Source organism: Saccopteryx bilineata, chromosome 6 (assembly GCF_036850765.1).
Source record: "Saccopteryx bilineata isolate mSacBil1 chromosome 6, mSacBil1_pri_phased_curated, whole genome shotgun sequence".
Lineage (NCBI taxonomy): Eukaryota > Metazoa > Chordata > Mammalia > Chiroptera > Emballonuridae > Saccopteryx > Saccopteryx bilineata.
In genome coordinates this window covers 887925-909071 of record NC_089495.1, presented here as the reverse complement: position 1 = coordinate 909071, position 21147 = coordinate 887925, and the positions used below count along the sequence as shown (strand labels likewise).

The 21147-nt window shown below is 51.0% G+C and overlaps 1 protein-coding gene across 1 annotated transcript in view; it reads right to left on the bottom strand.

Moving 5' to 3' along the window:
* MYOM2 (myomesin 2) overlaps positions 1-21147 on the bottom strand; it is a 90814-nt gene that overhangs the window by 63325 nt on the left and 6342 nt on the right. Inside the window, exons 2-6 of the mRNA XM_066237816.1 lie at positions 20812-20930; positions 19001-19165; positions 3954-4092; positions 3646-3803; positions 2662-2754 (exon numbers count right to left, since the gene is read on the bottom strand). Coding sequence (XP_066093913.1) covers positions 2662-2754; positions 3646-3803; positions 3954-4092; positions 19001-19165; positions 20812-20918 — 662 coding nt within the window. The 5' untranslated portion in view covers positions 20919-20930. The remainder of the gene's footprint in view (positions 1-2661; positions 2755-3645; positions 3804-3953; positions 4093-19000; positions 19166-20811; positions 20931-21147) is intronic.

The window sequence follows — 21147 nt, the reverse complement described above, 5'->3', positions numbered from 1 at the left end:
CTGCCGCCATCCCTGCCCCACCCCTGTCTCCTGCAGGTCTGGCTCAGGACACGTCATCTTGGTGGAGGCCAACCAGCCACGATACCCAACACCACAATCCACCCACTCCAGGACCCCGCCCTCTCCCTGAACCCAGCATCCATCATCATCTTATTTTCTGTATAAGTCACTTTCTATTAGGCTTGTGGTTCACTTCTGCCATCCCTATGTTAGAAGCAAGACCTCCAAACCAGAATTTTTGTTTGGGTCCTGTGTCCAAGCATCTAGAACAGTCCTGGAATGCCAGAGTTTCTCCATGGGCAATGCCACTCCAGCCACAAAGCCAGGGCCGCCAGCTTCTCTAAAGAGCCCCAGGTTTAGCCCTGACTGGTTGGCTCAGTAGATAGAGTGTTTGCCCAGTGTATGGACGTCCCAGGTTCAATTCCCAGTCAGGGAACACAAGAGAAGCAACCATCTGCTTCTCCACCCTTCTCTTTTTTCCTCTCTTCTCCTCCCACAGCCAGTGGCTCAATTGGTTTGAGCATTGACCCCAGGCACTAAGAATAGTTCAGTTGGTCTGAGCATCAGCCTCAGGCACTAACAATAGCTCAGTTGATTCAAGCATCAGCCCCAGTTCAGGGTTGCCAGGTGGATCCCAGTTGGGGTACATGCAGAAGTCTGTTTCACTATCTCCCCTCTTCTCACTTAAAAAAAATCCCAGCTTTACCTAGAGAAACAAGGTGAGCACTCATCACACAGTTAACACCTGTTAGCACCTTTTAACGTCTCTTCTAAGTAACCTGCCAGTGGGACTCTGGTTCTGGGGGGAAGCCTTCCGGACCACGAGGAGGCTCCTGGGAGTCTGCGTCTGACTGTTGAGGAGGCGGTGAGGGTCGGGAGAGGGAACACAGGGGAGCCGGCATGGTGGGCCCGGCTCTTTGGGAGCCCAGGCCTGGGGTGTGGACAGGGGCATGCAGAGGCTGGGCTCCCACCCAGAGTCTACACTGAGCCCAGTTACAACGTAGTCACTGCGTTTCACTTTTGTGATACTAAAACCCACACACTCATCCTCTCAAATGTCCTCCTGGACTGTGTGCACCAGGGTCCCCCACCTTTTCCTGAAAAGCTTTGCTATAACTCACTGCGCACAAATGCCATACGTTTACATGACAGATACAGAGACACATTCTATGCCATCCTCAGGGTAACCCTATCAGCAAACGGCGAGAGCAACGTTTGCCTGACCCCTGATCATCACTTCAGACAAAAGTATTACAGTTCCCGACGGGCTCGTGGCTGTGACCCAGCTCACAGCTTGGAGGCTGACTGGGGACTGAGCCTAGTCAGTCTCCCACACACTGTGTGCATTTTTTTTTTTTACAGGGACAGAGAGAGAGTCAGAGAGAGGGACAGACAGGGACAGACAGACAGGAACAGAGAGAGATGAGAAGCATCAATCATCAGTTTTTTTGTTGCGACACCTTAGTTGTTCATTGATTGCTTTCTCATATGTGCCTTGACCGTGGGCCTTCAGCAGACCGAGAAATCCCTTGCTCGAGCCAGAGACCTTGGGTCCAAGCTGGTGAGCTTTTTGCTCAAACCAGATGAGCCCGCACTCAAGCTGGCGACCTCGGGGTCTCGAACCTGGGTCCTCCGCATCCCAGTCTGATGCTCTATCCACTGCACCACTGCCTGGTCAGGCCACACTGTGTGCATTTTAATTACCGTACATGAAGTCATCAATTTTTGGAGAATGGGGTTGTGCAGATAAGAAAAAAAATGGATTGCATGACACTATAATCTTTCTGTAAAATACCAAAATCGTGTACACAGAGAAACAGAAAAGGACAGGAGAACCTCACTTCTGTAAAAAAAAAAAAAAAAATCAGTTTGTGTGTATGTTCAGACCCATGGTTGTCAGGATAAAAGCCATGTTATACACCAATAAACGACACTGGGTCTTAGAAACATGGGCAATTTATGTCTTCTTTTTCTTACCTGTACTTTCAAGGTTTTTTCCATTTGTTCTGAGAAAAAATAATTAAGGTTCTATTTCTCTGCAGTCCGAGCTTGGGGAGTGTTGTTCACCCCGGGGCACGGGGCACAGCGCGGCACGGCTGCTCACCAGCTGAGGGAATGACCTTCCCTGCACCTGGAACCCCGCCTTCCCCCGCACCCCTGATTCTCTGTTCCCACAGGAGGCTCAAGGGGCTACTGACCTTGCGCCCCTGCGGCCCAGAGATGGGGAAGGGGAATGGTACCCGCATCGTGACCTCAGAAAGCCCAGTGACGCTGCGTGGGATGCACCCAATTGGGGTTTGGCCTGACCTCGTGTATGAATCGGAGCTCAGGTTCTCCACACTGACCGGCTGAGGGAGGTGCTGCCACCGGCCCGCACCTATAGGTGTCAGTGCGCAGGCGCGGCCCCGCACCCGTAGGTGTCAGCGCGCATGCGCGTCCCGCACACGCGGCCCTCACCCGTAGGTATCAGCGCGCATGCGCGTCCCGCACTTGTAGGTGTCAGCGCGCATGCGTGGCGCTCACCTATAGATGTCAGTGCTCACGGGTGGCCCTCACCCGTAGGTATCAGCGCACACGCGGCCCGCACCCGTAGGTATCAGTGCGCATGCGCGGCCCGCACCCGTAGGTATCAGTGCGCATGCGCGGCCCGCACCCCCTCACCTGTTGATCTCCAGCGTGTGCACACCATACGTGCTCTCGATCCTGTACTTGCCGGGTTCGGCTGCCTGGCTGATGAGACTGCCGTCTTTGTACCTGCAGGAGGAGACAGCCACGTTAAAGCGGACAGACATGCCCAGCCCTCCTCATGGTCCTCTGATAGGTCACCGGCCGCTGCACGCGTGATTCTCAGTGTCACGGGTGGTGGCCGAGGAGTGCCTGGGGGACACCAGAGCCCACGTTCGCCGGCCTACGCAAGGACGGAGCAGCTCTTACTGAACTCCGACTGCTAGGCGCTCCTGGGCCGAGGACAGATGTGTCTAAGGTCCCTTGCACCCTGTTGGGAATTCAGGATCTAGCCATTCCCTGAGAAAACAAATGGAACCGATGTCGGCTGGGCCCCAGACTGGCCTCCCTGGGCCTCTACACAGCAGGGACCTGCAGGGAGAGCTCTGGGGGTTCCAGCCACTCTGATCCTGACCTGGGGGAACTGCCCCCTCATCCCACCCAGGGCAGCAGATCCGTGTCCCAAGGCCAGAGTGCAGGTCTCGGCCACACGGGAAATGTCTGTGGTGCGTGTAGAAGGCTGCAGACCTTGGGGACTGTTACCACGTGCAGCAAGACACGTGAACACAGACACAGCGAGGGTGAACCTGAGGGCCTGGGGGCTCAGAGAGGTAACTCTGCACAGTCACCATGCCCCAGGCCAGGAGTTCAGTCTCCACAGACTGGGGACATAGCCATGTGAAGGCAGGTCCTCGCAGAATAAAAGTCCTCCGGAACCTCGCTGAGTCCATCACTAAGAAGTGCCAGTCCTGTCTGTTTACAACAGGCCCCGGGTGTTCTGTGGACGTGCTCCCCACGTGGCTCAAGCACGGCCATCTGTGGAGTGGCCATGGACCGGCGTGGCCCTGGCGTGGCCCCTCGGCCTTCGTGCAGGCTCCTACGCGATGTGGGTGGCCGCGCTCGGCCCGGGGACCCACTCACCACTGCACGACGGGCGTGGGGAAGCCCTGCACAGTGAAGCAGAGCCTCACGGACATCTTCTCCCAGACCGTGTGGGACCTCAGCTTGACCAGGATCTCGGGGGCCCTCCTTATCCGCTCCTCGAACATGTGGCTCTCCCAGGCCAGCTTGTTCTCCATCTGTCCCCAGGAAGCAAGGACGGTCAGCGTGTGGCAGAGGAGACACGCTTCGTGGGCAAGCAAGGCCCTCTGCCGTCGGGCCACAGGAACGTCCCACGGGCCGACCGCCACCCTCGGCCACCTCTGCGAGACACACTGGGACCCGCCTACCATGTGCTGGACGGCGTACTTGTCCAGCTTCTCCCGCGCCTCCGTGCGGGCCAGGTGCACGTTCTCCTCCAGCTCTGCCAGCTCGTTGAGGTAACGCTGCCGCTTGGCCTCTCCGTACAAAGCCACCAGGGACTGGTACCTGCAGGGACAAAGAAGGGACGTCGCTGGCACAGCGCCCGGGAGAGGGCGCGTGGTGACAGAAGGCTGGGAGCCAGGCGTGTCTCTCCCAGGCCCGTCCTAGGCTGGGCGTGGGGGAACAGGGGACACTCTGCCTTTCTCCTCCCTTCCAGGGCGTGTGTGTGGGTGTGCTGCCCCACAGGTGAGGCTGCGGAAGAGGGGACGCATTTTATAAATAAAACAGAGACTTATGAATAAACACTCCTGCTTTCCTTTGGGGGGGTGCGCCGTCAGAGTCGCCTGGAGGTCTGCACACTGCACCTTGAACGGTGGCCGTGAGCGGCCCCATGTGACTGTCATACTGTTCCTGGTGTGCCACACACAGGAAGTGCCCTCACGTGGAGGGTCACAGTGACAGACTGCAGGCCCTGGACACAGTCAGAAGGTGAACCTCTTCAGCTCAGGACGTTCACCTGGCCACGCACACGCAGCCGCTGCTCAACACCAGCGAGGTAGCATGAACAAACCACGGGCCTCGCAGGACACAGTCGCCCAGGTGAGGCGTCTGCTGCCTCGGGGCCCGGGACGCAATGGTCAGGGTTCTGGGGCACTGGGCCGGGGCTTGTTACGGTCAGTTCCACCAGGACAGCTGAGGACAGGCTGAGCGCCTGAGCCTTGATCTGCGCGGTGGCAGGTAAAGTCCCGTGTGCTCCCGGGGGCTGCCCCCTCTGAGCGAATCCAGGGCTGAGTTAAAGCCTTCCGCGTTCATGGAGACAGGTTAGAAATAAGTCCGCATTCTAGAAAAGTACAAAGGCCGAAATAAGCAATTCAGCTTTGTCCGTCCGTGGGGCAGAGAAACGAGGCTCTCCTTCCTTCTGGTCTGGTCACCTTTGTGGGCCCCCCAAAACAACCCCCCTCGCCTGGCCACCTCGCTCAGAGCCTCCTGTCCCCCTCGCCTGGCCACCCCTCTCAGAGCCTCCTGTCCCCCTCACCGCAGCATCCCTGGGTCCCAGCAGGATGAGGACACCTGCTAGGCTGCTCACTCCTGCCCTGTGACTCTGTCTTCTCCCCAGAGAAGTGTCCCTTTCGTCCCATTCTGTCCTTCAAGGCTCGTCTCAAAAGCCATGGTGCCCATGAAGGCACTCCTGACCCTTCCCTCCCCTTTGAACCCCAAAGCTCTTCCTACGTCTCCATAGCCTCGTGACAATAACTGTGCGTATCACCCCACACTCGTCCCCACCACCTGGCAGGACACAGGTGCCTTCAGAATTTGGGTCAGTGCCTCATCAACGAACCCCTCCATGACCACACACGGCAGGTGCCTAGTGAGTGTCCCTTAGTCTGAACTGGAGCAGAGAGAGGCGAGCTAGGCCTGGGAAGAGTGTCCAGCATGGCCTGGGAAGGGACAGAGGCCAGACGCTGAACTCGGGTGTCACCGGCAGCACACACGGTGCGTGTGGGAGAGGTGCCCCCTGTGACGAGGCAGGGCACACACGGTGCGTGTGGGAGAGGTGCCCCCTGTGACGAGGCAGGGCGCACACGGTGCGTGTGGGAGAGGTGCCCCCTGGGACGAGGCAGGGCGCACACGGTGCGTGTGGGAGAGGTGCCCCCTGGGACGAGGCAGGGCGCACACGGTGCGTGTGGGAGAGGTGCCCCCGGGGACGAGGCAGGGCGCACACGGTGCGTGTGGGAGAGGCGCCCCCTGGGACGAGGCAGGGCGCACACGGTGCGTGTGGGAGAGGCGCCCCCTGGGACGAGGCAGGGCGCACACGGTGCGTGTGGGAGAGGTGCCCCCTGGGACGAGGCAGGGCGCACACGGTGCGTGTGGGAGAGGCGCCCCCTGGGACGAGGCAGGGCGCACACGGTGCGTGTGGGAGAGGCGCCCCCTGGGACGAGGCAGGGCGCACACGGTGCGTGTGGGAGAGGCGCCCCCTGGGACGAGGCAGGGCGCACACGGTGCGTGTGGGAGAGGCGCCCCCTGGGACGAGGCAGGGCGCACACGGTGCGTGTGGGAGAGGCGCCCCCGGGGACGAGGCAGGGCGCACACGGTGCGTGTGGGAGAGGCGCCCCCTGGGACGAGGCAGGGCGCACACGGTGCGTGTGGGAGAGGCGCCCCCTGGGACGAGGCAGGGCGCACACGGTGCGTGTGGGAGAGGCGCCCCCGGGGACGAGGCAGGGCGCACACGGTGCGTGTGGGAGAGGCGCCCCCTGGGACGAGGCAGGGCGCACACGGTGCGTGTGGGAGAGGCGCCCCCTGGGACGAGGCAGGGCGCACACGGTGCGTGTGGGAGAGGCGCCCCCTGGGACGAGGCAGGGCGCACACGGTGCGTGTGGGAGAGGTGCCCCCTGGGACGAGGCAGGGCGCACACGGTGCGTGTGGGAGAGGTGCCCCCTGGGACGAGGCAGGGCGCACACGGTGCGTGTGGGAGAGGTGCCCCCGGGGACAGGCAGGGCGTCTGAAGTCAGGGGCTGCACCTGGCACGTCTGCGGGAGGCGTGCAGGGAGCCATCAGAGGTGGAACTTCGGGGTGTGATTTCCAACCCAGGACACCAGACACGGGTCAGCACCTCCCCACACGGAAAGGGAGCTGGTGGCAGGAGCTTGGGAAGTTCGGGTCACATACCAAACTTCAGAGAACTCTGCAGCTTTTTCATAGAGAAACATGAGTGAGGAACCAGAAAAACTAAGCCAAGAACCCAGCACCACGTCCCCTCCCCGTCACTCTGACGTCTCCCTGTCCCGCGTCCCCTCCTCGTCACTCTGACATCCTGTCCCGTGTCCCCTCCTCGTCACTCTGACGTCCCCGTCCCGCGTCCCCTCCTCGTCACTCTGACGTCCCCGTCCCGCGTCCCCTCCTCGTCACTCTGACGTCCCCGTCCCGCGTCCCCTCCTCGTCACTCTGACGTCCCCGTCCCGCGTCCCCTCCTCGTCACTCTGACGTCCCCGTCCCGCGTCCCCTCCTCGTCACTCTGACGTCCCGTCCCGCGTCCCCTCCTCGTCACTCTGACGTCCCGTCCCGCGTCCCCTCCTCGTCACTCTGACGTCCCCGTCCCGCGTCCCCTCCTCGTCACTCTGACGTCCCGTCCCGCGTCCCCTCCTCGTCACTCTGACGTCCCCGTCCCGCGTCCCCTCCTCGTCACTCTGACGTCCCGTCCCGCGTCCCCTCCTCGTCACTCTGACACCCTGTCCCGTGTCCCCTCCTCGTCACTCTGACGTCCAATCCCGTGTCCCCTCCTCGTCACTCTGACACCCCTGCCCCGTGTCCCCTCCAGGATGGACACGCTGGCTTTCACACAGAGGTCCCCACGCTAGCCTGTGGTTTTCAGCTCAGAGACCTCTGCTCGAAGCATCTCTCCTTTGCCGACCCCCAATCCAGAGACCCAGCATCCTCTTCTAAGCCCTTGCTGTCGCCCTCAGGGCACAGACGCAGAGGTCACGTGCTGGGGTTCAGGTGTGCACAGGTATGTGCTGATGACACCTGCCATGCCCAGCAGGGTGGGGAGAGGTCTGCCTGGCTGCACTGCACCCCCAGGAACCAGGTGCGTGAAAGGGTGCGTGTCAAAGAAACAGGTGAGCCATCGTCCCAGGAGGCTTGAGGACAGGTCCTGCTAAGTAAGTGACAGAGGGGACAGACCTCTGTGGGCCTCACACTGTTGTGATCCCCACAGTCAGAGTCTGAAGTCAGGCCTGATGCTGTTTAAACCGTCTGTGTGTGAGGGACTGGCCCAGGGCCTCCTGTATCTAACTCTTTATAATTTGGAATAAATGTTGGCACTGGAGTCTCTCCCCCCTCCCAAGCTCAAACACTCCCGTCGTCAGTCTGCGAGGGGTGACGTGACTCGGGCCCTGTGTGCAGATCTGTGTCCCTGGGCGTGCGTGCACGCTCATGGAAAGACCCTGGAGAGCCTGTGCGAGGGGCACACCCATTTCTCTCCAGGACAGGAGTAAAGGGGGGAAGGGGCGTTTCCAATCTGCTGTGTCTTCTGGGAGGGTGTCCGGGAGCCCCGGGGCAGGCCGGGGCCCTGCTGGGACTCTCTCCGTGTGGAGACACAGCAGTGACTCAGCAATGGACCCACAGCTCCGTGTCGGGGAGCCCCGGGGCAGGCCGGGGCCCCGCTGGGACTCTCTCCGTGTGGAGACACAGCAGTGACTCAGCAATGGACCCACAGCTCCACTGTTAGCAAAGGGCCAGTGTGGGACATTAATACAGTGTCTGCCACCGGAGGCGAGGACAAAGCCAGGGCTCCCGGGACAGGGAATGCTCAGCCAGGACTAGAACCCTGAACCCCTTTCACCCTCAGTCACGCTGCACAAAGCGCTTCCTCCCTCACCCGCCTTCAGATGGTGGGATGGAGCAGGGACTACGACAAAGTCTCAGTTCGCCTGGCCCAGCTCACCAAAACCGCCACTCACCATAGACTCTCAGAAGAGGGAAGGCACGTGCATGGCCCGTGAGAGTCCCTGGGGGCGACCGGGGAGGCCCAGTTCCAGGGCTGAGCGGTGTCCTGCCAGGACAGCCAGACACAGACGATGCCACTGTCACCACCATTAGTGAGCAGATGGCATTTTAGGAAGATTTCCAACAGCCGGGATTGTCACAAAATAAACTCTTCTGAAACCCCACGAATTGATCACCACCGCCACCACCACCCCGGCTATTCACATGAATAGCCGCTCACCTTCCACATTTCACCCCTGGGGAAACTGAGGGATGGAAGTTTACACAATGTGTTCGAGGTCACAACAAGCATAATTGATAAAAATAAAATAATAAAGCTCAGGTCTTCTTCCTCCCTGCACTAAAAAATTAAATGTAGGTAGAACCTTCTTTTTATATATTATCCAAACCATAGCTCTGGCCAGTTGATGCAGCGTTAGAGCGTTGGGCCAGCATGTGGATGTCCCAGGTTCAATTCCTGGTCAGGGCACATAGGAGAAGTGACCATCTGCTTCTCCACCCCTCCCTCTTCTCTCTCCCTCTCTCTTTCTCTCTCTCTCTCTCTCTCTCTCAGCCATGGCTCCATTGGAGCAAGTCGGCCCCAGGTGCTGAGGACAGCTCCATGACCTCCGCTTCGGTGCTGGAATGGCTCTGGTTGCTGAGCAACAGTCCCAGATGGGCAGAGCATCGCCCCCTGGTGGACTTGCCAGGTGGGTGCATGCCAGAATCTATCTACTTCCCTTCCTCTCACTTAAGAAATTTTTTTTTTTTTAAATCCAACCGGAGATGATGTCAGAGTAATGGCGGGGTAGGAAGCGATACCGATAAATCTCCCCCAAAACTCAACAAGATCTTCAACCAGAAACAGAAAAACCTATCCTTGGAGCCTCCAGATGTTTCACAATACACCCGAAGGTGTGGTCGAGCGAAAAATTGGCTAAATATATAACCAAATCCAAAGGAAATAGGAAGTAAGAAATGCCCCGCCTTCCTCACTAACCTAAACAGGGCAGCTTTCTCTGGTAACTGTGAATATAGAAACTGAGGCGGGCAAAGGGGGTGAATAGATCCAGGCCACAGCACAAACGGCCAAACCAGGCTGTGGCATAGAGATCCAAGCCGAGGAAAAACTGTTTCTGTGGCAACCCGGGCAATACAAGCTAACACTTGCGCCAAATCCAGACAAAGAAAGACAAGCGGGGCAGCCATTTTACCCGATTTCCTGGTCGGCGCGTGCAGATAGTGGGTGAGAGATTCCTTCCAAAGCCCCGGGAGTGGGCGCCCGTGTTATCCCACAGAGAAGCAGAGTCAGAGGCCTTTGTGTGGGCCAAAAGCGGAATCTCTGGGTCACCCCAGTGCCCTGGGAAAGCCGTGCACAGGAGGGAGCGAGGACTAATTCCAACGGTGGAACTTTTCCGTGCTGATGGGGGTTTCACTCAGAGGGAGAGGCGGCTGGCCTGATATCCTGGTCTCCGCGCACAGATAGGGAGCGAGAGATTCCTCTGAGTGCCTCGGCAGTGCGCGCCCATGTTATCCCACAGAGGGGCAGAGTCAGGGGCCTTTGTGTTGGCCAAAAGTGGAATCTCGGGCTGCCCCAGCACCTTGCAAAAGCCGCGCACGGGGATGGAGCGAGAGCCAATTCCAACGCTGGAACTTTTCCGTGCGGGAGGGGGTTTCACTCAGAGTGTGAGACTGCCGGCCTGATATCCTGGTCTGCGCGCGCAGATAGTGAGCGAGAGTTTCCTCCAAGCGCCCCGGGAGTGGGCGCCTGCCCGTGTGTTACCAGACAGAGTGGCAGAGCCAGAGGTCTTTGAGTGGGTGGAAACCCCGCCTGATTATGCTAGCAGCTCTGACTGACTGAGCCTTACCCAGAGCCCTGTGCTGAGTGTAAATAGAGTGGGGAGTTGCCAGCTCTTTGAGCCTCTTACTATCCAGGCAGAGGCAACAGCAACCCCATAGCTGCATTATCAGGCTACTAATTGAGGAAGGAAAGACTAGGAGAGAGGCTCCAGGAACACGGACTCTCTCACTGTCGGAGCCTATAAATGCTAATGAGCCTCGACTGCCAACGAGACTAAAGCACAATACATGACATCGCCATAGAGACTTATCAACTGCAAACCTCTACCTGAGCGTGCCAAAGGGGCAGAACCCGGGGTACAGAGTCACCGACCAGGAAGAGGGAGAGAAAAGAAAAAGCAAGAAGATAACTTCTCAAAATCAAGAATAATCTGCAGATTTTATAACCTATCCCATTCTATTATATTTGTTCATTTGTTTCTCTTATCTTCATTCTTGATTTTTTTTTTCCTCCTCCAATTTGGCCAATTAATTCTCTGCCGGTCTTACTCTCTCCTCTCCTTGAACTACACTACCCATAAGTGTTACATCTCCCATTATCTTTTTTCTCCTCTTCCTTTCTCTCTATGAGGGTTGCACTCCAAAACCCTTAACTCTCTTTCTCTCTCTCCTCTTTTTTTCTTTTTTGTTCTTTTAGTGGTTCCCTCTTTTTTTCTCTCTCTCTCTCTTTCTTTTCTCCCTCTATATTAGTTTTTTCCTTTCTCCTTTACACCTCCTCTCATTCAAACCTCAATAACAAACAAATTATCTTACCTGGGACTGAAACTTATGTTTGTGGCATTTTGGGGGGGTTTTACTTCACCTTTTTAACTCACTAGCAGTGCTCCCATCCCTGGCTCTCCATTTTATTTAGTTCTTGTTCCACTAAATACAATAGTAATTTTTTAATTTGTCCCCTCATTTTCCTGTTTCCCTCTTATTCCTCTCCCCATAACTCTTAGTCAACCAACACCTAAAAGCAAATCATTTTATTCTTGACCCAAATTTTTTCCTTATTTGCTTTTTGTGGGTCCATACCACCTTCTTTTTTTTTTTTTTTTTTTTTTTGCCCCTTTATTACTTTTCCCCAATTCAGGCCCTCCATTACAGGCACTGTTTGTTATAATTCACAGTTCACCACAAGATTTTCTCAAAAAAGAGGGGAGAAGAGAGGAGAGGAAAAAAGGAGGGGGGGAATAATTTCCTTTTTTTTAATTTTTATTTTATTTTATTTTTCTTTATTTCATTATTAATTTTTTTAAAAAAAACAACTCTTTTGGATTTTTTATTTTTTTAACTTTTTATTCTTTATTAAATCTCATTAATACTATCAACAAAACCACCCTCAGGTGCCATTAAGGAAGAGAAATCGAATATCATGGATACAAAAGAAAGAGAGGTAACACAGCTAGATGAGGAAAAATCTATGGATAAAAAATTTAATATATTGGAAACCTTGGAGCTAAATGACAGAGAATTCAAGATAGAAATCCTAAAAATCCTCCGAGATATACAAGAAAACACAGAAAGGCAATTTAGGGAGCTCAGAAAACAACTCAATGAACACAAAGAATATATTTCCAAGGAAATTGAAACTATAAAAACAAATCAAACAGAGATGAAAAACTCAATTTAGGAGCTGAAAAACGAGGTAACAAGCTTAGCTAATAGAACAGGCCAGATAGAAGAGAGGATTAGTGAAATAGAAGACAAGCAACTTGAGGCACAACAGAGAGAAGAAGAAAGAGACTCAAAAATTAAAAAAAAATGAGATAGCCCTACAAGAATTATCTGACTCCATCAAAAAGAATAACATAAGAATAATAGGTATATCAGAGGGAGAAGAGAGAGAAAATGGAATGGAGAACATACTCAAACAAATAATAGATGAGAACTTCCCAAGCCTGTGGAAAGAACTAAAGCCTCAAATTCAAGAAGCAAACAGAACTCCAAGTTTTCTTAACCCCAACACACCTACTCCAAGGCATATCATAATGAAATTGGCACAAACCAACAGCAAAGAAAAAATTCTCAAGGCAGCCAGGGAAAAGAAGAATACAACATATAAAGGAAGGCCCATTAGATTATCATCAGATTTCTCAGCAAAAACTCTACAAGCTAGAAGAGAGTGAACCCCAATATTTAAAGTCCTGAAAGAGAGGAACTTTCAGCCACGAATACTATACCCATCAAAGCTATCATTCAAATATGAAGGAGAAATAAAAACACTCACAGATACAGAAAAGATGAGGGAATTTATCATCAGAAAACCCCCACTCCAGGAATTACTAAAGGGGGTTCTCCAATCAGATACAAAGAACAAAACAAAACAAAGCCACAAGTAAAAGCTCCAAGAAGAACACAATAAAACCAAATTTAAATTGTGACAACAACAAAAAGAAAGGGGGGGGAAAGGATGGAGATTTACAGTAGCAAAGGACGATGGAGTGCAAAAGTACTCACAAAATAGTTTGCTACAATGAACAGGGTAGGGACCCTTTTCATTACTCAAAGGTAACCACCATTGAAAAAACCACCACAGAAGCACATGAGATAAAAAAGATAGCAACAGAGGAAAGATGTATGGAATACAACCAAATAAAAACAAAAGATAGAAAAATGAAAAAAAGGATTAAACAAGACACAAATCTAATAGAAAGCAAGATATAAAATGGCAATAGGGAACTCACAAGTGTCAATAATTACACTAAATGTAAACGGATTAAACTCACCAATAAAAAGGCACAGAGTAGCTGAATGGATTAAAAAAGAAAATCCAACTGTATGCTGCCTACAGGAAACTCATCTAAGTAACAAGGATAAAAACAAATTCAAAGTGAAAGGCTGGAAAACAATACTCCAAGCAAATAACATCCAAAAAAAAGCAGGCGTAGCAATACTCATATCTGATAATGCTGACTACAAGACAGCAAAAGTACTCAGAGACAAAAATGGCCATTTCATAATGGCTAAGGGGACACTGAATCAAGAAGACATAACAATTCTTAATATATATGCACCAAACCAAGGAGCACCAAAATATATAAGACAGCTACTTATTGACCTTAAAACAAAAACTGACAAAAATACAATCATACTTGGAGACCTCAACACACCACTGACGGCTCTAGATTCGTCATCCAAACAGAGAATCAACAAAGATATAGTGGCCTTAAACAAAACACTAGAGCACCTGGATATGATAGACATCTACAGGACATTTCATCCCAAAGTGACTGAGTATACTTTTTTCTCCAGTGTACATGGATCATCTCAAGAATTGACCATATGTTGGGCCACAAAAACAACATCAGCAAATTCAGAAAAATTGAAGTTGTACCAAGCATATTTTCTGATCATAAAGCCTTGAAACTAGAATTCAACTGCAAAAAAGAGGAAAAAAATCCCACAAAAATGTGGAAACTAAACAACATACTTTTAAAAAATGAATGGGTCAAAGAAGAAATAAGTGCAGAGATCAAAAGATATATACAGACAAATGAAAGTGACAATACGACATATCAGAATCTATGGGATGCAGCAAAAGCAGTGATAAGAGGGAAGTTCATATCACTTCAGGCATATATGAACAAACAAGAGAGAGCCCAGGTGAACCACTTAACTTCACACCTTAAGGAACTAGAAAAAGAAGAACAAAGACAACCCAAAACCAGCCGAAGAAAGGAGATAATAAAAATCAGAGCAGAAATAAATGAAATAGAGAACAGAAAAACTATAGAAAAAATTAATAGAACAAGGAGCTGCTTCTTTGAAAAGATCAACAAAATTGACAAACACTTGGCAAGACTTACCAAGGAAAAAAGAGAAAGAACTCATATAAACAAAATCCAAAATGAAAGAGGAGAAATCACCACGGACACCGTAGATATACAAAGAATTATTGTAGAATACTATGAAAAACTTTATGCCACTAAATTCAACAACCTAGAAGAAATGGATAAATTCCTAAACAATACAACCTTCCTAGACTGAGTCAAGAAGAAGCAGAAAGCCTAAACAGACCTATTAGTAGAGAAGAAATAGAAAAAACCATTAAAAACCTCCCCAAAAATAAAAGTCCAGGCCCTGACAGCTATACCAGCAAATTTTATCAAACATTCAAAGAAGACTTGGTTCCTATTCTACTCAAAGTCTTCCAAAAAATTGAAGAAGAAGCAATACTTCCAAACACATTTTATGAGGCCAACATAACCCTCATACCAAAACCAGGCAAGGATGGCACAAAAAAAGAAAACTACAGACCAATATCTCTAATGAATACAGATGCTAAAATACTAAACAAAATACTAGCAAATCGAATACAACAACATATTAAAAAAATAATACATCATGATCAAGTGGGATTCATCCCAGAATCTCAAGGATGGTTCAACATACGTAAAACGGTTAACGTAATACACCATATCAACAAAACAAAGAACAAAAACCACATGATCTTATCAATAGACGCAGAAAAGGCTTTCGATAAAATACAACACAATTTTATGTTTAAGACTCTCAACAAAATGGGTATAGAAGAAAAATATCTCAACATGATAAAGGCCATATATGATAAACCATCAGCTAACATCATATTAAATGGCACAAAACTGAAGGCTTTCCCCCTTAAATCAGGAACAAGACAGGGTTGTCCACTCTCTCCACTCTTATTCAACGTGGTGCTAGAAGTTCTGGCCAGAGCAATCAGACAAGACAAAGAAATAAAAGGCATCCATATTGGAAAAGAAGAAGTAAAGGTATCACTTTTTGCAGATGATATGATCCTATACATTGAAAACCCCAAAGAATCCACAAAAAGACTACTAGAAACAATAAGCCAATACAGTAAGGTCGCAGGATACAAAATTAACATACAGAAGTCAATAGCCTTTCTATATGCCAACAATGAAACAATTGAGAACGAACTCAAAAGAATAATCCCCTTCACGATTGCAACAAAAAAAATAAAATACTTAGGAATAAACATAACAAAGAATGTAAAGGACTTATATAATGAAAACTATAAACCATTGTTAAGGGAAATCGAAAAAGATATAATGAGATAGAAGAATATACCTTGTTCTTGGTTAGGAAGAATAAATATAATCAAGATGGCCATATTACCCAAAGCAATATACAAATTTAATGCAATTCCCATCAAAATTCCAATGACATTTTTTAAAGAAATAGAGCAAAAAATTATCAGATGTATATGGAACTATAAAAAACCCCGAATAGCCAAAGCAATCCTAAAGAAAAAGAATGAAGCTGGGGGCATTACAATACCTGACTTCAAATTATATTATAGGGCCACGACAATCAAAACAGTATGGTATTGGCAGAAAAATAGATACTCAGACCAATGGAACAGAATAGAAAGTCCAGAAATAAAACCACATATATATAATCAAATAATTTTTGATAAAGGGGCCAACAACACACAATGGAGAAAAGAAAGCCTCTTCAATAAATGGTGCTGGGAAAACTGGAAAGCCACATGCAAAAGAATGAAACTGGACTACAGTTTGTCCCCCTGTACTAAAATTAACTCAAAATGGATCAAAGATCTAAACATAAGACCTGAAACAATTAAGTACATAGAAGAAGACATAGGTACTCAACTCATGGACCTGGGTTTTAAAGAGTATTTTATGAATTTGACTCCAATGGCAAGAGAAGTGAAGGCAAAAATTAATGAATGGGACTACATCAGACTAAGAAGTTTTTGCTCAGCAAGAGAAACTGATAACAAAATAAACAGAAAGCCAACTAAATGGGAAATGATATTTTCAAACAACAACTCAGATAAGAGCCTAATATCCAAAATTTACAAAGAACTCATAAAACTCAACAACAAACAAACAAACAATCCAATAAAAAAAATGGGAAGAGGACATGAACAGACACTTCTCCCAGGAAGAAATACAAATGGCCAACAGATATATGAAAAGATGTTCATCTTCTTTAGCTATTAGAGAAATGCAAATCAAAACGGCAATGAGATACCACCTCACACCTGTTCGATTAGCTGTTATTAGCAAGTCAGGTAATAGCAAATGTTGGAGAGGCTGTGGAGAAAAAGGAACCCTCATCCACTGTTGGTGGGAATGTAAAGTAGTACAACCATTATGGAAGGAAGTATGGTGGTTCCTCAAAAAACTGAAAATAGAACTACCTTATGACCCAGCAATCCCTCTACTGGGTATATACCCCAAAACCTCAGAAACATTGATACGTAAAGACACATGCAGCCCCATGTTCATTGCAGCATTGTTCACAGTGGCCAGGACATGGAAACAACCAAAAAGCCCATCAATAGATGACTGGATAAAGAAGATGTGGTGCCTGACCTGTGGTGGCGCAGTGGATAAAGCGTCGCCCTGAAAATGCTGAGGTCGCTGGTTCAAAACCCTGGCTTGCCTGATCAAGGCACATATGGGAGTTGATGCTTCCTGCTCCTCCCCCCTTCTCTCTCTCTGTCTCTCTCTCCTCTCTCTCTTTCTCTGTCTCTCTCTCCCTCTCTCTCTCCTCTCTAAAACTGAATAAATAAAATGAAAATGAAAAAAATAGTTAAAAAAAAAAAGAAGATGTGGCACATATACACTATGGAATACTACTCAGCCATAAGAAATGATAACATCGGATCATTTACAGCAAAATGGTGGGATCTTGATAACATGATACGAAGCGAAATAAGTAAATCAGAAAAAACCATGAACTGCATTATTCCATACGTAGGTGGGACATAAAAGTGAAACTAAGAGACATTGATAAGAGTGTGGTGCTTATGGGGGGAGGGGGGAAAGAGAGAGGGAAAGGGGGAGGGGGAGGGGCACAAAGAAAACTAGATAGAAGGTGACAGAGGACAATCTGACTTTGGGTGATAATTGAACGACAAGATAACCTGGACATGTTATCTTTGAATATATGTATCCTGATTTATTGATGTCGCCCCATTAAAAAAATAAAATTATTTTAAAAATAAAAAAATAAAAATCCAACCAACAAAACCCAGGGGTTTTTTTGTTTTGTTTTGTTTTTTGTTTGTTTGTTTTTGTATTTTTCTGAAGCTGGAAATGGGGAGAGACAGTCAGACAGACTCCCGCATGCGCCCAACCGGGATCCACCCGGCATGCCCACCAGGGGCGACGCTCTGCCCACCAGGGGGAGATGCTCTGCCCCTCTGGGGCATCGCTCTGTCGCGACCAGAGCCACTCTAGCGCCTGGGGCAGAGGCCAAGGAGCCATCCCCAGCGCCCGGGCCATCTTTGCTCCAATGGAGCCTTGGCTGCGGGGGGGGGGGGGGGGGGGGGAGACAGAGAGGAAGGAGGGGGGGTAGAGAAGCAAATGGGCACTTTTCCTATGTGCCCTGGCCGGGAATCGAACCCGGGTCCTCCACATGCCAGGTCGACGCTCTACCGCTGAGCCAACCGGCCAGGGCCAAAACCCAGGTTTTTTAATGGACACACTTTGATAAGTGGTCCTTTTACAAAAGAAATCTTTGCTTTACAATAAAAATGAATTCATGTGGCAAATCCCCAGAAAGCATTTAAAAAGGTGATTCAAATGTTAAAAAAATAAGGGTTTGTCTTTTCAGCTTGGTTTTTAATAAATTCCTTAAGTCACAGAGCAACTTTCAACATGAAGACATTTACCCACATCTCCTATTACCCTCAGGTTTGACGTGTTTAGAGAAAGAGAGGAACCCTCCCTGTTATGTGGTGGGGAGGGGGAAGGGGAGAAACCAGAGCAGGAGCCACACGCAGCGTTCACGGGGTGTTGGGCTGTTTTGTTCTTAAGAGATCAGAGCAAGATCACCACCTGTCTCTCTGGGATCTGGAAATAATTTTTGGACTGACATTCTTATTACTCCATCTCATTCCTGTGACATTTTCCCATGAGCTGAGTCCTTCAAAACGTGGAGTGTAACCAATCACAGCCCTTCGCTGCTCCCACACAGACAGCTGGTGGAAACCTGCCCCCGCAACTTTGGAAAACTGTTGCTTGAGTCCACCCCCCTCCCCGGAGCTATTTTCAAGCTGAAGAGGCTGGTCATGGAAATTCAGGGTCGACTTCACACTGTTGGCCCGGGGGCTCTTTGACTTGAGGGTCCTGCTCTGTGTGGCCAGGCTGAGGCTGAGTATCAGGTGGGACAGCCACACACCTGTGGCCAATGCCAGAGGCAGGGGGTGGGGGTGAGGCTGGGACCCCAGGCTACAGGCACCAGTTCCCAGGGCCACGAGGTTCTCTTTGCAAAACAAAAGGGGAACTTCACCCCAATAGGCCCCTTGTGAGAACTGATGGAGACAACAAGGGCAATGAATCATGAGCAATTAGAAAACAGGACCTAAGGCTTTGACTCCAAGTGTCACCTGCCTGTCCTCCCTTGTCCCCCGACACCCAAGGTGCCTGCACTCCTCTCCTGACCTGTCCCCAGAGGGAGTCCCCAGAGAGAGTCCCCAGAGGGAGTCCCCAGAGAGAGTCCCCAGAGGGATGTGCCCTGAGGCCATCACCCCGTCCCTGGATGGAGTGCCCTGACACCGTGACCCTGTCCCTGGAAGGGGAGGGATGTGCCCTGAGGCCATCACCCCGTCCCTGGACGGATGTGCCCGGATGTCGTGACCCCAGCGGCCCCGGGGGAGGGCAGAGCGTACCTTCCCTTGTCCTCATGCTCGCTCTCCTCCTGTGTGGAGCTCACGCGCTTGGCGCAGAGCCTGCAGACCGTGCCCCCCTGGGCCAGCGACGTCTGGCTGGAGGCTCTCTGGGACGACGACTTCTGCATAAGCGACTGCTGGGACGATGACCGGGTCGAGGTGCGTCTGGATGAGCATCGAGACACAAGGGCGTTAGCACACTGGGCACGTGTCAGAGCAGATGACATCACCTTCTCCCCACCCTCCACAGACCCCCTGCACATACACATCTGCACATCTGCACGCACGCACATGCAGGCTCATGTGTATGCACACACTTACCTGTGCATGACCTCGGTGCATGAAAGTACACAAATGTGTGCATGTACGTGCATACTTACATGTGTACATGCATGCGCCCATGCAAGTACACACATGTGCACTAGCATGCACCCCTGCACACACTATCTGTGAGCATGTGTGCACAGGCACATATATCCACACGTGCACACACACATGCACATGGGCACAGGCACACACCCAAAGCTACATCCCTCTGCAGCCCAGTCCCCGTTTGCACGGGCCCATCCTCAAGGGACCCTGTCACACACAGAGCTCCCGCCTCCACTCAGTGTCAGCCTGCACCACCCACGGCTCTGGCGGGACGCCAGGGTTATATATATCCTCCTGACATGAAGCCCCTGAGGCTGTCAGGAGGGGCCGTGAATGTTTGGCTTTGTTTGTTACAGGGATGACAACTGAACACAAGGACCATAGGCATTTCTAAATATAGGGCGCTGGTGACATGTGCACAGGCACCCCAGGCTGGGGCACACCACGCCTGCAGCGTCTCCCTCCTGCAGCCCAGCCTCTCACCGCCCCACTGAAACCCTGCTGTCCACTGTGCTGGCCCACTGAAACCATGCTGTCCACTGTGCTGTCCACTGTGCTGGCCCACTGAAACCCTGCTGTCCACCGTGCTGTCCCCTGTGCTGGCCTACTGAAACCCTGCTGTCCACTGTGCTGGCCCACTAGAACTGCTGTCCACTCTGCTGGCCCACTCAAACCATGCTGTCCACCGTGCTGGCCCACTAGAACTGCTGTCCACCAGGCTGTCCACCGTGCTGGCCCACTAGAACTGCTGTCCACTGTGCTGTCCACTAGAACTGCTGTCCACTGTGCTGTCCACTGTGCTGGCCCACTAGAACTGCTGTTCACTGTGCTGTCCACGGGGCTGGCTCAGTAAAAATGAGCTGCAGGTCCCGGAGGACTCTGGACTTCAGAAATGTACAGAAGAAGTTGTGGCATGACCCCAGCCTATAATTCAGAGAATCAGTCCACTTCTCGCTACATTTCCTGTTAATGTAGCAAAGTTATACGGAGTCCGCGTCCACCAATCCTTATAATCCCATAGACTCCCTCCCACTCACATGTTTCCCACAGCCCTGGCTCTTTGGTGACGTTCTAGATTCCAGTTTCTAGAAGACGTGTGAAGAAGACAAAGTCAATGAGCACTTACTGAAGAATCCCTGTCCTCTGATCTAACCAGGGCTCAGAGCCAGTCTACCAGGGTCTACCAGTATCTACCAGGGTCTACCAGGGTCTACCATGATGCCATGCAACACTCCACACATCATCTGCTGCCCAGCGGAGTCGGCCACATCCCCCCTCTGGCACTGAAAAGGGGCATCAGGACAGGGAGCATTGCCACCTCTGACCCTCCCCGAACAGGCCACTCCAGGGTGCAGGGGACCGGAGAACGCTTCCTGCCCTTCAATGCTGGACACCCCTCACGGAGACCCTACGCGTCCAACCCGCGAATCCCAGCTTACTTTTTCGCTGCATATTCGCTCAGGAGGTACCGCGCTTGAATGTCACGGTACGACTGGTCGAAGTGTTTGTGTCTCTTCTGGTAGAAGGGCACAGCGACGAGGGACATCTTGGGGCGTGCCTGCGAATGGAGAGTGACAAACAGCCCTGAGGCCCTGTGGGAACCTGGTCCTGCGATGTCTACCTGACATCGTGCGTCACCGCCAAGGAAAAGAAGCCAACTCCGGTCAGCAGAGCCCAGAGGGGCGGTGAACGGACTACGAGAGAAGCGTGGTTCCTCTTAAACTGGAGTCTGGACGCCTGCGACACTCCCTGCCACCTGGGCGCACGGGCTGTTC